Source organism: Acartia tonsa, chromosome 6 (genome assembly GCF_053477335.1).
Source record: "Acartia tonsa isolate MP-2025a chromosome 6, ASM5347733v1, whole genome shotgun sequence".
Lineage (NCBI taxonomy): Eukaryota > Metazoa > Arthropoda > Copepoda > Calanoida > Acartiidae > Acartia > Acartia tonsa.
The window spans coordinates 6076010-6091760 of NC_137265.1; the positions used below are offsets into that span (position 1 = coordinate 6076010).

Consider the following 15751-nt stretch of genomic DNA (forward strand, 5'->3'; position numbering starts at 1 on the left):
TCTGTAGAATAAAATTAGTGATTGAAATTTTTAAACTCTCACGTTACCTACTCAAGCAACCAATCAAAATTAAAATTTAAATAAAAGTTCTCAAAGTCATTTTTGTGAGTCATTATTGGGGATATACATCAATATATCGACCTTTGTCTCATCCCTTTAGATCCCTAGATAAAAGACCTCCTATAATAACGTTTTCTTGTTCGTGGACTCAACAACTTAGAACATTTTATGAATTTTGATTGGTTGGTGTCCAAACGTTTCAATTGCTAATTGTAAACTATAGAAAAGATATTTTTGTAAATCATTACGGGGATGTACACATCAACATATCGACCATTGTCTTATCCCTTTAGATCCCTGGATAAAATGCCTCCCTTTGTATTTCCAATTTGATAAACTGATTAGTTTTGTCTACACGTGCAAGTACTGCACCAGGCAGTTTAAAAACAGAAACAGATTATACAATCATATTTCTACACAACATAAAAGTAGAAAAGACTATGCTTGAAGGTGATAATATAAATTTATTTACTCGTTTCATAGTGATTTGGATGTAAACAAACAAGCGACGACTCTCAGCTGGAGGTTGGAGACACTGGTACCCAAATTTTTTATAATACTAGTACCAAAAAGTTTAATAACAGAAACAGATTATACAATCATATTTCTACACAACATAAAAACAAAAAAGACTATGCCTAAATTGATAAAATGGATTTATTTACTCGTTTCATAGTGATTTGGATGGAGACAAACAAGTGAAAATCTTATTTTCACTCTCAGCTGGAGGGAGGAGCCATGGGACTATAAATTAAACTGGTACCCAAAGTTTTTGTAAGCACGTCATCTTATGGCTCAAAAACGTTGGGTACTTAAATTAATTTTTATTTAAAGTTTTAGACTACAGAAGAGTTAATTTTGTTTAACATTCATTGGAGATGTATTTATCAATTTATAGTTTATTATGATATGATTTGCATGAGTATCCAAAAACAGCCTATAATTTACACCATTGATTTTTACCTTCTTGTAGTACAATATTATATATGCTGTAATTGTTATCAGATTAATATATTTTTCATAGAATTTTAGGTGCTTTCCCTCAAAGTTCCTAGGTGAGCACAGAACCACATTACTTATTTTAAAATCAAATAAAAATATGGGTGGGTAGTTTTTGCTTTACTTTCGGCCAGGTTAGGTAATATTTGGTACAGTTTAGCCCTGTAGGGTTAGCCCAAAGCAGGTTTAGACACTGTAATGTGTTCACAAGGCATTTTTAAGGGAAAGCTCCTAATTTTGAAATGTCCATAATATATTTTAGTAATATCAATCATTATGCTATTGCAAGCTATTATGGATTTATTCAGTTTCTATTTATTTTTTTAGGTAACCCGAATGAAGTAATGAAAAAGTATGCAGCCTACAACCAGGAAACCCGTCAGTATGAATGTACCATATGCCAGAAAACCGCCCTACAGAAAGCCAACCTTATCAAGCATATCGAGAGTGTACACTTTCCAAACTATTTTGTGTACAACTGTAACTATTGTGATAAGACTTTTCCAAATAGGAATAACATGTACACACACATTTCTACATTTCATAAGAATAAGAAATGTTAAGCTCCAGTTTTATAATATAAACTAATATATCAATGTACGGGTGAGGATACAGATGCCCTGGCCACAGATACCCAGCAAGACTTTTCCAAATTTCACATGTACACACATATTTCTACAGTTTGTAAGAATAAGAAATATTATGCCCCTATTAAACTCAATGTATCTATTTAACTGTAATATAAAAAAACAGTGATGTATATTCTGCACAAGATTTATTTTTTCCCTGGCTGCAAATTTTTTCATTTATTTACCCCCCCCCCCCCATAGTTTTAACCCTAAAGTGAGAGAAAAATAGAAAATAATATTAGTACTCTTTATTTTACCTCTCCATCATATTTTTTAGTTCTTTTCCCAAGGAGGGGTGGGAAATGAAAAAAAATGTGTTCAGTATTCTTTTTTACCCCTCTTACATATATTTTATTATCCCTTCCACCTTTAGCAGGGGATCCCCTGCAGAATATACACCCCTACACTATCATGAAATCATCTCAATGTTCAATATTTGCTTTTATTAAGGATCTCCCAACGAAGTAATGAAGAAGTATGCTGCCTATAATACACAGGAATTAATCCTTAAAGTTATTTTTTTTAAAGGGGTAGTTTCACTAAATGCATTTAAACTTAATTTAGTGAACCGCATATTTTTTCTTGGTTAATTGGTTAAACTACATTTACATGGCATATATTTGAAAGAATTTAAATTTTCTACCACGTAGTTTTTAAAATATCAAGACTTGAAATCGTCTTTTTAAAATGCATATATATCACAGAAAGATGATTTTCAAGTCTTGATATTTTCAAAACTACGTGGGTGAAAATTGAAATTCTTTCAATTATATGCCATATAAATATTGTTTAACCCATTAACTAGCCAAAAAATAAGCGGTTCACTAAATTAAGTTCAAATGCATTTCCTGAAACTACCCCTTTCATTTTGTAATTTTCCAAGGGAGACTCTAGAATCAGACTGGAAAGAGGAAATAGAAAAATAAAGTTTTAATAATAGACAGACGGACATTTGTGAAATAAAGCAGATTCACTAGGTACTGATATTGTTTTTCCATTTAGTACAATTGAAAAAAATAAGTTACAGATTACGCTGTGTTTCTAAAACAATCATTAATAAGCTTATTTTATCATTTCCTTTTCAGTTTCAGCTACTCTAAAAATCAATTTGCTTGTAAGTAAGTTAGTCCGTTAGTCAGTCAGTTCGTAAAGTTATGGGATAAATTTGATATAAATCTTATTTTAAAGTTTTCATGATACTCTTTTCTGCATATTCTCTTTGTTATAACAACTAAACATTTGCTCTATAACGTTGTACATTTCATATTTATTGAGCTACACTTCTTATGAATTTTGACATTTCTGGATTAGAACTTAATAAATCAACATAGGGTAACCCCCCCCCCCCTAAGAGAAATTGCCCCTTAGAAGAAATGCCCTGCAGCATCCCCCCCCCCCCCCACCAAAAAAAATACTTTTCTTTTTAAAACTACAATTGAAAGTGAGTGGGTCAACTTCCCACTAGCGCAGTCTCTAGTATAACATATAGTAATGCTTTTTTATGGATTAATTCTCAATAGATCAATATGTTTGAATGTACCATATGCCAGAAGACTAGCAGACACAAGACCAACCTGATCAAGCACATTGAGAGTGTCCACTTCCCTAATTATTTTGTGTACACTTGTACTTACTGTGACAAAACATTTCCTAATAGGAATAGTATGTACAATCATGTGTCCACCCTGCATAAGAGAGATAAACACTATGTTCCTGTGTCGTAATCTGTCTTATCGTATTATATACGAGAATGTATGAATTACCGTATCAGTTTTTAATACTGGAATATGCCTTACAATATGATTTTACTGGTGTCTCATTGGTTATTGATGGCGGCATTTTGTAATAAACATTCCAACATTATTATTGATACTTAATATAACATTTCATACAGTAATAAATGTTCTTAGAAAGTGTCCAATTTCCCATGTAATTGTACACTTGTACTTATTGTGACAAAACTTTTCCCAACAGGAATAGTATGTACAATCATATGTCCACCCTGCATAAGAGAGATAAACACTATGTTCCTGTGTCGTAATCTGTTTTCCAGAGTGGCTTCCAAACTCATTTATATCCGTTGGATTTGAAGGAGTTCTCAGAAATGCTGAAAAATAACGTATAGCTGAAATTTTCCACGATTTTAAAAGTATTTTATATCAGTTTTTCTAGCCTGGGCCCTTTGGGTCTAACAAAACTGGTATTAGTCTTTATATTTTTCGTTATAATATCCTCGGAAAGCTGTCTATAATACAATACTATATAACTTTTATTTCGTTTAAAATAAACAATGGGTAAAAATTTTTGATTTTTGTAACTTCACGTTTTAAAAAAGTTTTCCTAGTATTCAAATGATGTTCCATTTTTTCTAGTTTTCCAGGTTATTAAGGTTTCGTGTTTAATTTCTAATATATAATTTGAACCCATATGCGTCGAAGATTTATTTTGTAATTATTGTTTTTGATTAAATTAACCTATAATTCCATATGTTTAATAAATACATGTAACTAAATATTTATTTCTAATTGTTTTTGTGTGTTTATTTGGACTACACTTTAATTTTCAATTTTGAATGTCTGTCGAATTTTGAACAATAAATATTATATGAAAAGGGTTAAAAAGACATGTTTTAAGCAGTTTATTAAAATTAATAATACTTAGAAAATCCTTGCCATAAAGTGGACCTTTCTTTGATTTTAAGCTACCAGGCAACATAAGACTAAACTGATTATAATTAAAATGCTAACTGTTCACATCTTGTTCATGGATAGTCCCCTTTTAATCCTTATAATAAAGTAAAGGGATCTCCGTCTGTCTGTACCAAAGGATCTCGATAAACGGTGAACCAATACGGGTCTCCTCTTTACAGTGTACCTTCTCAGAGTTCCTGAGAAGGTTAATAGATATTTTTGGGGAGGGTACCACCACCCTCCAAAAAAAATTTCCCCAACCTAAAAATTCAACCCACCACCACCTCAAAACCTTTCAGACCTCTAAGTGAAGTTTTGGGTATAGTCCCTTCCGTGGCAACGCACCTTAAGGGGCGATTCTTCTTATTTTTCACAGTAGTTTTTCTCCTATTTCTAGCCTAATCGCCTAACCCCGTGGGATAATTACCTAACCCAATGTAACCTAACCTAAAAAAACCTATAAAAAGCCATTTTAAAAATACGACGACTCGCCCCTGAAGGGGCGTTGCCACGAAAGAGACTTTTTCCGAAGCTTTTCCATATTTAAAGTCGGTACGTCCGAAAAGAATAGTCATTATCGCTAATTTAGGAATAATTGAATTGTAATATTAATCTTAAACTTGACATGATGATTCCTGTAACAGTTAGGTACAATTTAGAAAGCGTATTATCTCTATAATCATTGCCAAAAGTGTATGTCCATTTTAAAGATTTTTTATTTGGGATTTTATGAAGATTCATATATTTCTATATTACATCCATCCCATTTACTTGATTTTTGGAATATGGATTCCTTGGGCTTTTAGGTATAACTGAGATAAAATGAAGCTTCTTAATATGTTGAAAATTAAATGCGTTTTTATTACTCTTTATGTTTTAAAGGCTCGTTTGTATGAATTTTTGAAATGTTAAGCTTTGCTTTTATGGATGCTGTCACCCTTGTATGAAATAGAATATTGAAATATGTGTTAAGTTGTTAGAATTTCAGATAAATGAATTAAAAATGACAGAATTAAATCATGCTGTACTGTGGCGGTTTAATCCAGTAGCTGAAGAAGATTGGCATTTTAAAGATTTTCTTAAGGTACAGTGTTTCCATATTTGTTTAAATATTTAGTATTAAAAATAAAAATTATTTTTGTTAAGGATTTTTTTTTTTGGAGGGGGGGGGGTAAAAACCCCCTTCTAAATGGTAGGGGTAAATTTTAAATGGGGGTAATCCCCACTTTACCCCCCCCCCTTGGACGTCTTTGACAGAGCCTATAGTTGTTAGGGGCGAAGCTGCTAGTTCATTATTTAGTACATTAAAATTTTTACATCCTATATTATAAAGTAATACCTACGTTTTTTTTGTCTGTAACTTAAGATTTCGATAACTACTGAACCGATTAGGCTCTCCATTAACGGGAGGGTTCACATAGGTCTTGGGAATCAAATGCAGGTAAATGTATAACCAACAACTGAATTATTTCGAAATAAATATATTGTAAATTAAGCTGTGAAATCCCACGTTTTCATTTTTCTGTTTTCAGTTGGTATTTTTGGGAGATGTGGAGCTTCTATTATCACGATCTAGAAAAGCTATGTCTAGGTAATCCTTTCAAAGCTTAAAAAGCACATCATTTTATGTAAAGTAGTAAGTTTTGTTGTCTGTAGCTAAACACGGAGCTCCTAGATGTTAGGGGCGCTATCACTAGCATGAATATGAAGACAAAAATTAAACCTAAGAAAATGGTCGTCGTGGAAATAAGGTTTCGTGGTTTTTTTTTATCATGATTTTTCATATTTTCTACTTTACATATAAAGATTTTTGTGTACCTACAATATCTTTTTTCCGTGGCATGTTTAAGTTTTCTTTTTTGTATTTACTGTAAACTTTTGATATAATGAATAATTTACTTACAATAACTTTTATAAGAGGCAAAGGTTTCAATGATCTGAAATACACAAGCTCTTTATAAAGTACAAATTTGGATATACACAAATAAAGAAAATCATTGTTCCAACAAAGAAATAAAAATTATACTCAGTAACTTGATTTTTAGTAATGTTGTTGCTGGCTTAGACGAAGAACTAGTTTCAGACGATAAAAGAAGGTAATTAAGCAATTGATATAATAGATTTTTTAGATATGGAAATTTAAATTAAGATTATAGGTCATAGGATTAATATTCAGAAAATGCTCATAAGATTTATTTTTACCATCACAATATTTGGGCGTAAATACTTTAAGGTTATTTATAAAAAAAAAGATCATTACTACAGGGTGTTTTTTTTTTAATAAGACATAAGTATTGCTTAATATAACCCACTTGCCATTGGCAGAAATTAATAATCTATATCTTAATTTTTTCATTGGGTTGGGGAGTTTTGTATAAGAAAATAATACTTGGCGATTTACAACAAATTATTCTTTAAAAACCGGTTTAAAAAGTACCTATTTTTGGAAGATTTTTGGATCATGACTATTTTAAAGGGTGTGCTAAAATGCGTGCATTTTTAAAAATCAAATTGCGCGGCTTGTGTTAATAGTAGAATAATGTTACGCATACTGTTAGAATTGTTATAAACCTAGTTATTAAGCTAAACCTCCAAAATTAGCTGAAATCAAGAAAGCCTAGCGAACAAAAGGATTAATTAAGTTCTATGTTACAGCTGGTTTCTGCGGAAGAAACTGCTTCAACTTTTTCTAACTTCGACTTTTTAGGCTTCGATACTTTGGAGATCCTGTAAAGTTTGCCATGTCTACTCAGGTTTGTATGATGGTTACATTTGTAGACAGTGATAAATAAGTAGATTGCCTTTTCCCTTCAAATAGTTTAGTCTAAGTACACATAGGCCCCCTCTACTACCTCCATAACCTTTAAATAAATCAAAATTGAAGGGGGGCGGGGGTTGGTGAGTTTCTCGTGTGTTTATGTTTTACTTTAGGTTATGATATAGTGGGTAAAGGTTTGGCCCACCGTAGGGGTCATGCATCTTTTTTTTTTATGGGCTTGGAGGGTGTTCTGTGGTCGATCTGTACTTTGTGAGAAAGATCTTGTCATAACTATGCCAATCCTTGACTAAAATGAGGATGTCTTATGTTGATATTTTATTTCTTTAAAAATAGATTTAAAATTTTACAAATCTTTGAAGATATTTTAAGTTATTAAATACTATTTATGGTATCATCCCATCGGTGCAATTACACAAAGTGCCAATTGAGCGCTGATATTCCCCTAGATATTAAAATAAATTGAAAATAGTTTTCGCCTTTGCCATCCAGTACCAAATGTAACCTAACCTAACCTTACCAAAATGGAAAAAAAACTGTCCCCAACCATTATTTTCAATTATTTCAAAATTCAGTGAGGGGGGGGGGGGGTTGGTAGAATGTAAATGCGCAAACCCATGAGATATATTTTTAGGTGTTAAGAAATCTGCCCGCCATTTCAGCTGTGGTGCCTGTTGTCATATTTTCTCTGGCTATAGCTAGTCTTGTTAAACTAACACTACCATTTATAAGGTATTATATTAGCAAGGACGTCCATGCTTTTTAAAACAGATTTGTAGTATAGATGTATATACAGATATCTACCTGCCGCCCTTTTTCAAGGACCTTCTTCGTCTGCAAGCAAATTTTTTTCTGCTTCTTGACTGTGTTAATATTCCCGACACTATTGGTTGATGGTTTTTGCTCATAGACAAAGAATAGTTATTTATCACATCGTATTATAAACAGCTTTCCATGGATAAGGGCCGAAGACCCGGGCCAAAAAAATTCATATTAAGTTTATGATTTTTATTTTTATATTCGTGAAAATTGTCTTTAATTCAGTGCTATACATATTTTTTTAGTAAGGCTGATAATCGGTTCTAATCCAGTGGATATTAATAGGATTCGAAGCAATACTGAAAAAAATTACAAAACAATAGAAATCTCGACAGTGGAATAGATCACATTTTCAACCTGGAACTTTAGCTTCCATTAAAGCGTATGTAAAGACAGGCGAACGGACAATACGAGTTAAAGAGTAAATGCACTCTAATTGGTCATTGGAATCTTAAATAATGAGGGCGTTTTCCTCTTAGAAATATTTTTTTCAATTTTGAAAATTTTTATACCCCCCCCCCCCCCTCCCCCCTGACAGAACAACTATTTTAGGTTAGGTTAGATTTTAGGCTAGGGAGCCAAGCGCTGCGGCTAGGCAGGCAAGAAGGCCAAGCGCTGCGGCTAGGCAGGCAAGGGTGCCGGGCGCCGCGGCCAGAGTTCATAGTTCTGTTTCTAATATTTTCCCCTTATGTTACGGAATGCAGATTATACAGACCAATTGAAATAGGTTTTTAAAAATAATTTTTTCTATTAAAAGTACTTATTGAACTGTCTGCTTTGAACCAGGGAGGTTTGGGGACATTGAGCTGTTAATTATACTAGTCCCAAAAGTTTTATTATAACGTTTTCTTATTCGTTGGCTTAACAACTTTGTAAACTTTTATTGAATTTTGATTATTTGTTTAATAAAGTTGCTTGATCAAACGTTTCAACCACTAATTGTAATCTACATAAGGGCTAACTTTGTGTAGCATCATTGGGAATGATATTAATTTATTGGCCATTGTCTTATCCCTGTAAATCCCTGGCTCTGAACAGCCTTACTTTGAACAATGAACAATAAACACTTGAGAGAAACAAAGAAGCTCCAAAAATTTTGTTTAATCAGCAAAATATTAAATATTAGGCTCTCAACAAGAAACGAGAAAAAGTTATTTATTGCAGCGTATTATAAACAGTTTTCCGCGGATATTAATTAAAAGATTAAAACTAGTATTTTTTAGCCCCGAGATGCAGAATGCACGAACTAAAAAAACTAGTTTTATTCTTCTGATTGTATTTTTTAAATTCGTAGAAAACTGGATACAATACGATACGATACATGATTTTTCAATGTGGCTGAGAACCCGTTCTAATCCAGCGGATAATAATCGGTTTCGAAGCCATACTAAAAAAAAGTTTGTCTAGCAATTATGTTTCATTCTAAACTTTACAATACAAGAACAAAGATGACAACATTCATAAAAGCGTAGCTCATAAACCAATCTTTAGTTACCTTCAAAGTTTTTGAGCAATTTAGCTATATCCATTATTTAAAATTAGTGTTTAGGCCTAGAGAAAGGCCTCTAGGGACGCTTAAAGGGGACGGGGCAAGTCGATCCACTCCCTTTCAAATTTTCAAATGTAGTTTTAAAAAAAAGGTAAAAAAGACTGTGGTGATAGAGTAATTTTTTTTCTTGGGGTGATATCTCTTGGGAAGATATTTGTACCTTCCCCCAAAAGGACCTATAAGAAGCTACATTGTATAGGAGAACAATAAGTGTTCAGCGGTTAGCAAGATCCTTCGGTACATACAGACAGATACACATCCTGTTACTTTTATATGAAGTTGACAATCCAAACCACATAATCAATTCATTTATTTTTTTTATACTTAAATGAAGTTTTGATCAGAGAGGAGGGGGGACATTGGGCTGTTTATTACGCTAGTCCCCAAAGTCTTTTAATAACGTTTTCTTAGTCGTTGGCTTAACAACCATCATGGGGACTTTTATTGAATTTTGATTGGTTGATTTATTCAATTGAATGTTCAAACGTTTCTGCCACTAATTGTAATCTACAGAAGGGGTAAATTTGTGCACATCATTGGGGATGTACATCTATTTATTATTCATTGCCTTATCCCTTTAGATCCCTGTGTTGTACCGTGTACGTACAGATGATAGTAGAAAAGCTTTGCATTTAATATTCTGTATCCATATGTAAAAGAATTATTTACTTTTTTATATTCAAACTTTTAGGGATCGACAGCCGAACACATGTTCTTAAGGGATAAAACAATCGCCGACAAATTGACGTAAAACCTTTAATGATAATACACAAAATTACCCTTTCTGTAGATTAAAATTTGTGTTTAAAAAGTTAAAACGCTCAATTAAAATGAGCCAACCATTCAAAATTCTGTAGCTAAAGTTCCCAAAGTTGTGAAAATAATGAATAAGAAAATGTTATTATAAAACTTTGGGGGCTAGTGTAATAAATAGCCCATTGTTCCCTCTTTGCAGTCTTTTACCTACTTTTTTCAGCCGAAAATTATTAGCCAAAATTTCGCACCCACCAATTTTGGACTATCCGAAATTATTTGGTTAAATCTGTATGCTCCAGTTAGCGGGCTGCACATGAATCCTGATCTGCAGCCATATCGATCAGGGAGTAAGGGAGGGGACAATGGGCAATTAATTCAATATAAGAGTTATCAAAGAAAGGGCATGAAATCCAGTTTAATCCAATAAATTTGTAGGAAATTATAAAGGGATTGTTAATTGAATAATAGATTTCCATAGCGTCATGTAAAGTGAAATCACAACTTGTTTTTGATGAAATATATTGAGGTTTTTTGGTGTGATTTTTATATTTAAAGATTATTAGACCCGGCCAGCTGCTAGCAAGAATATGACTGCCCCTTTTTATTCTGTTTATTTCCCTTGCCCCTTGCCCCAACCTCCCTTCTCCCCGTCTGCTACATTCCAAACTAACACAACGAGTGTTTATTTCCCTCGCCCCCACTTCCCTTATCCCTTCTCCCCGTCTGCAATATTCAAAACATACATAACGAGTAGCGGCATTTCATGCGCAAGTCCCCAAGCTCAGTCAGAAACTGCTAAATTCTTGCACATTCCCTTTAAGCCAGTCCCCAAAGTCTGAAACTCCTAAAAATTGAATATTCGATCCATTTTCCCCTCCCTCCCTCCCTGCATATCGATGCAGGGAGGGAGGGGACACACTAGTCCCCAAAGTTATATAATAATGTTTTCTTATTCGTTGTCTCAACAACTTTGGAGACTTTTATTGAATTTTTATCGGTTGAGTGTACTAAAGTTTCAAACACTAATTGTAATGTGTAGAAGGGGTAGTTTAGTGAATCATAATTTGGGTTGTATGTGCGGCTGCCGAGCCCTGGAAACTTTTGCAGTTTTGTCTTTTTGTGAGATATCAAAACTTTTTTCTCCTCTCAACAAAATTTGATGAATATTTAAGTTTATGAAAAAAAGTTTTGTTTTTGAATTTTAGCAAGCAGGGAAAGTTTAGTTTGCACTTTTGAAGGCTTGCAGTTTATTTTCGCTGATGTGCAATTTTTGGTTTATTCACTTAAGTCTTTTTACATACATAAATATTAAAGGGATATTTCCAGGAAAAAATTTAAGTTAATTAATTTTTCAACTTAAGAATTTTTTAATTTCAACAAAAAAAAAACAATAAATATTAATTGTAAAATGCAAATTAATAAAGATAATACTATGATGTTGTAATTTAAAAAAGCAATATTTAGGTGTACATACATATAAGAATGTTTTTTAAGGTAGGGTGTAGATCAATAACAATTGAAATGTTTACGCCCTCTATTCACCAAAATTTAAATCTTTCAAGAGTCAATTGTTACACAACCAGAGTTGATAGAAAATAAATGTTTGTTTAATGTCGGATATTTTGCTTTTTAAAAGCGAAGCTTTTCTATAATTAGGGTCGGTCCGTCCGTCCGTCACAGTTAGCTCATTTCGTTAATTTGAATAGGTTAGAATTGTCCTATCGATTTCAAACTTTGCATGATGATTCCTGAAGTAGTTAGGTACAATTTATAAAGCATAGCAACTCTATAATCAATACCAGAATGTCTGTATGTCCATTTTAAACATGTCGTTTTTTAACTTTTTTGACAACAAATTTTTGTATGTTAAAATTATCCAATTCTTCTGAATTTTAGAAAACTGATTCCTATTACAACAAGGTACAATGTTGTAAGCGAGGCATCTCTATAAACAAGTCGCAATAATGTAAGTATTAGGGTTGGGCCGGATACTTTTTTGGCCGGATACCGGATACCGGATATCCGGCTGATTTCAAACTCCGGATATCCGGTAACCAGCCGGATATCCGGCCAACGCCGGATATCCGGCAAATATCCGGTTATCCGGCCAAATTACCGGATATCCGGCCGGATAACCGGCCAAATTACCAGATATTAAAGTTGTAAAAAAAAATTTCTTCAGAAATCTTATATAAATTTACATAAAGTTAAACTTATTTAGAAAAAATGTTCTTCTAGCTTCAATAATAAGAAAATTATAGCCATTTAAGATTTTAAAAAGCAGAGATTTTTGGTGTAAAGTATAAAAAATTATAGAGCCGGATATCCGGCCGGATAGTTTCAATATCCGGTATCCCGCCGGATATTGAAAATGGCCGGATATCCGGCCACACCGGATATCCGGCTCAACCCTACTAAGTATGTCCTTAAACAGTATCATCTATTTATGCAGTTTTGCAACAAATTTACTTACAATATTGTTAGTACTGATGCATTAATATTCTGCTAATTCAGTTCTGACAATCTACAAGTGTTAATGTTCGTTTGTCCTTCCATTTCATAGCTTCGCTTTTATGGATGTTGTCATCCTTGTTGATATAAAAGTGTAAGTTTAAAACATGCATGAATAGGCAAATGCTTTGTTTTAGTCAAACTTACTTAAACTCTCCATATTTTATTTAATCAAATCTGCTATTTTATTTTCTGCGTATGTAAAAATTGTCTCTATGTTATCTGTGAAAAATAATAATTTTTAAATCTAGACGGTGGCCGCTACTGTTTCAAAACGTTATGGGTAGTCCACAGGAATTTGGAAAGTGGCTTCCTAGAAGAAAAAGAGAAATTCCTTTAGGTGAAAACATTTCCAGTATGGCTTCGAAACCGATTAATATCCTCTGGATTAGAACCTGTTCTCAGCCATACTGAAAAAATTATGCATGGCATAGCATTACAACCAATTTTTCTACGAATATTTAAATAACAAATTAAAAAATTTAAATCAGTTTTCTTAGCCCGGGACTTCAGCTAAAAAATGGGTATACTTATAATTTTTTATATTTATATCCGCGGAAAGCTGAAGTTATAATATGATGCGATGAATAACTATTTAACAGTAATATTTAATAGATGGTTTGGATAGGTAACAATAATGTTTATCAATTTTTAAAAAGTTTTGGGTGTATTCCTTTTCGTGGCAACGAACCTTAAGGGGCGATTCTTCGTATTTTTCACAGTAGCTTTTCTCCTATTCCTAGCCCCTGCGGGGGGATCTAACCCTTCGGGGCCAATTACCTAACCCTGTGGGGCAATCACATCACCCAATATAACCTATAAAATGCCATTTTAAAAATACGACGAATCGATCCTTAAGTGGCGTTGCCACGAAAGGGACTATTCCCAAAGTTTTTTTTACATTGTTTATTTGGTTAAATATATGAATACTAATGCTTAAATAATTTCTAGCAAATAATACGATGGTCTCTACAAATTTGGAAATGGTTGGGTTGATTCTGCAGAAAGCCGTGGATGGTATCGAATACCTGGCACAAGATTTCCCTGATAGTGGCCAGCAGGATCAGGTTTTCAGGTAGTTGCTAGCACGGATGTACATCCCTAATTATGATACACCAAATTACCCCTTCCGTAAAGTAAAATTAGTGGTTGAAACGTCTGAACCGTTGATGGTTAGAAAACTTTGGATCATGAAAAGAAAACGATTTTTCTGAAGCAAAATTTATACTATTCTATTATCTAAAATAGTAACCTTTTTTGTCTGTAACGAAGAATCTTGTTAACCACTGAACCTATATGGTTCTCCTTTACAGTGGAACTTCTTATAGGTACAATTTCTGGAGAGTACCTCCCCCACCTAACAAAATTTTTTTCATTCCCCAACAAAAAAAATTTCTCCTCCCTCCTTATTTGTTTACTTCTGCTTTTTTTATATAAAAAATGGGGATGGTTCGATTTTTAGCCCCGATCACCTCAAGTGCCTCTAGGGGCGTAACCGCTAGTGGATCTTTTAAAGCAGAAGTATACTTATGCAACATTTAATCAACAGACTAACCTGGTCAAAATTTTTCAGATACACAGTGGCTAAGCGGTCAACCAAGTTTGCTGGTTACAATGAGAGGAAGGCAAGGATGCAGATTGACGGGGTCACTGAAATTAGCAGGACTGTTTAATAATTTCCGCATTCAGACTTATTAACAGCGAAGCTACTCTATAATTCCCTTCGTAACACTATGTCCGTAACACTATGGATGAAAATAATTTTCTCAGCTGCTATTTAAGATAGAAGGCTAAAACTTCTTGTTAACCCCATCATTCGGGAGCATAATTAACTATAAACATCCATGGCGGTCTGACTTTATTAGAATTTGGTGATAGATACAAGTAATAATAAATCCATTGATAGTTAACAATAAGAAATTGTAATACAATTTGCAAAATCATCCGTTTAAATTGATTAAACTTTCGCGGACGTTATTGAACACCTTTATTAGGATCCTGCGGGATTGGCTCAGGGCTTGGATTAATATTCTGCCTAATATTGCTAACTGTATGGGACAGGTATTACAATATTTAAGCATATTGCGTCTTATTGATCAAGTTTTGTTAAAATATCCTTCATTCTACAATTAGAACTTTTAGATTTTGCATTGTAAACAAACTAGTAGCTTAATCCCTAGCCAATAGAAAAATTTGACCCTAATTTATTAGGAACTAGTTGATTCGCCCCTACACTCTAGGGGCCCTAAAATGGGAAATGAAATAATCTAAAACCAACCTAAAATATATATATGAGGCTTCTTTGAAAAGCTTAACTCAGTCAGAATAGCCGTTTCCAAGATCTTAAACTTCTTTAAATATAGTCCCTAGAATACAAAACTTACAAAAATCTGCGATTTTTTGAAAACAAAAAAATTAATTTTTTTACATAATTTTTTGTCTTTTTTAACATTTTATATACGATCACTTGATAACTTTTGACTATTTTCAGTTGATTGGATGCCATGTTCAGTGGAGCTACTGGGATTCTTTGTGTAAACCTATTGTACCTGTGGCATCCTGTGTCTCTGTATTTGGATTCAGTCTAGAGTCACTAGCCAATGTGGCATATCCATACTAGTAGTAAACCTATGTATTTATGTAAAACCATTGTACCTGTAGCGTACCGTGTCTCAGTATGTGGATTCAGTCTAGAGTCACTAGCCAATGTTGCATTGATATCCATACTAGTAAATGTGCCTTAATATTTTTATCTAATCTTGGTCTACTTTATTCAAAATTTAAAAAAGATTTTCATTGTGTTGACTATCTACCTAAATCAAAACAACTTTTTATAAGTAACAAAAGATTTGCTGTAGAGAATATTAAGAAGTAAAGGGACTCAGAAATATCTTTGTGTGCTCTACTTAAAAAAAAATATTTAGAAATTAAACCAAAACGACTTACCTACCTACCCCATGAA

At 33.1% G+C, this 15751-nt stretch overlaps 1 protein-coding gene and 1 long non-coding RNA gene across 3 annotated transcripts; both read left to right on the plus strand.

The window, feature by feature from the left end:
• Positions 1 to 144: 144 nt before the first annotated feature.
• Positions 145 to 4366, plus strand: LOC145321670 (uncharacterized). 2 transcript variants are annotated; one of them, XR_013880367.1, is made up of 3 exons: positions 145 to 510; positions 1387 to 1720; positions 2139 to 2185. It is a non-coding gene; the product is annotated as an uncharacterized LOC145321670 (long non-coding RNA). The 2 variants fall into 2 exon arrangements; XR_013880366.1 differs by lacking the exon at positions 1387 to 1720 and adding an exon at positions 3207 to 4366 and having other exon boundaries at positions 179 to 510; positions 2139 to 2183.
• A 993-nt stretch (positions 4367 to 5359) lies between these two features.
• Positions 5360 to 15708, plus strand: LOC145321671 (uncharacterized). The gene is made up of 10 exons (XM_080163188.1): positions 5360 to 5462; positions 5911 to 5969; positions 6424 to 6474; positions 7086 to 7131; positions 7789 to 7886; positions 13041 to 13129; positions 13741 to 13864; positions 14363 to 14450; positions 14782 to 14850; positions 15281 to 15708. The coding sequence occupies exons 1-10, from the start codon at positions 5382 to 5384 to the stop codon at positions 15407 to 15409; spliced, it is 834 nt and encodes a 277-aa protein (XP_080019314.1). The 5' UTR covers positions 5360 to 5381; the 3' UTR covers positions 15410 to 15708.
• The last annotated feature ends 43 nt before the right edge of the window (positions 15709 to 15751 follow it).

What these genes read in the sequence shown, in the direction of transcription:
- LOC145321671 (XM_080163188.1), top strand. Translation starts at nt 5,382, where the DNA reads ATGACAGAATTAAATCATGCTGTACTGTGGCGGTTTAATCCAGTAGCT. An exon ending in TCTAGAAAAGCTATGTCTAG is followed by an intron (nt 5,970 to 6,423) that starts GTAATCCTTTCA and finishes CTTGATTTTTAG; the next exon opens with TAATGTTGTTGCTGGCTTAG. An exon ending in TTGCTAACTGTATGGGACAG is followed by an intron (nt 14,851 to 15,280) that starts GTATTACAATAT and finishes GACTATTTTCAG; the next exon opens with TTGATTGGATGCCATGTTCA.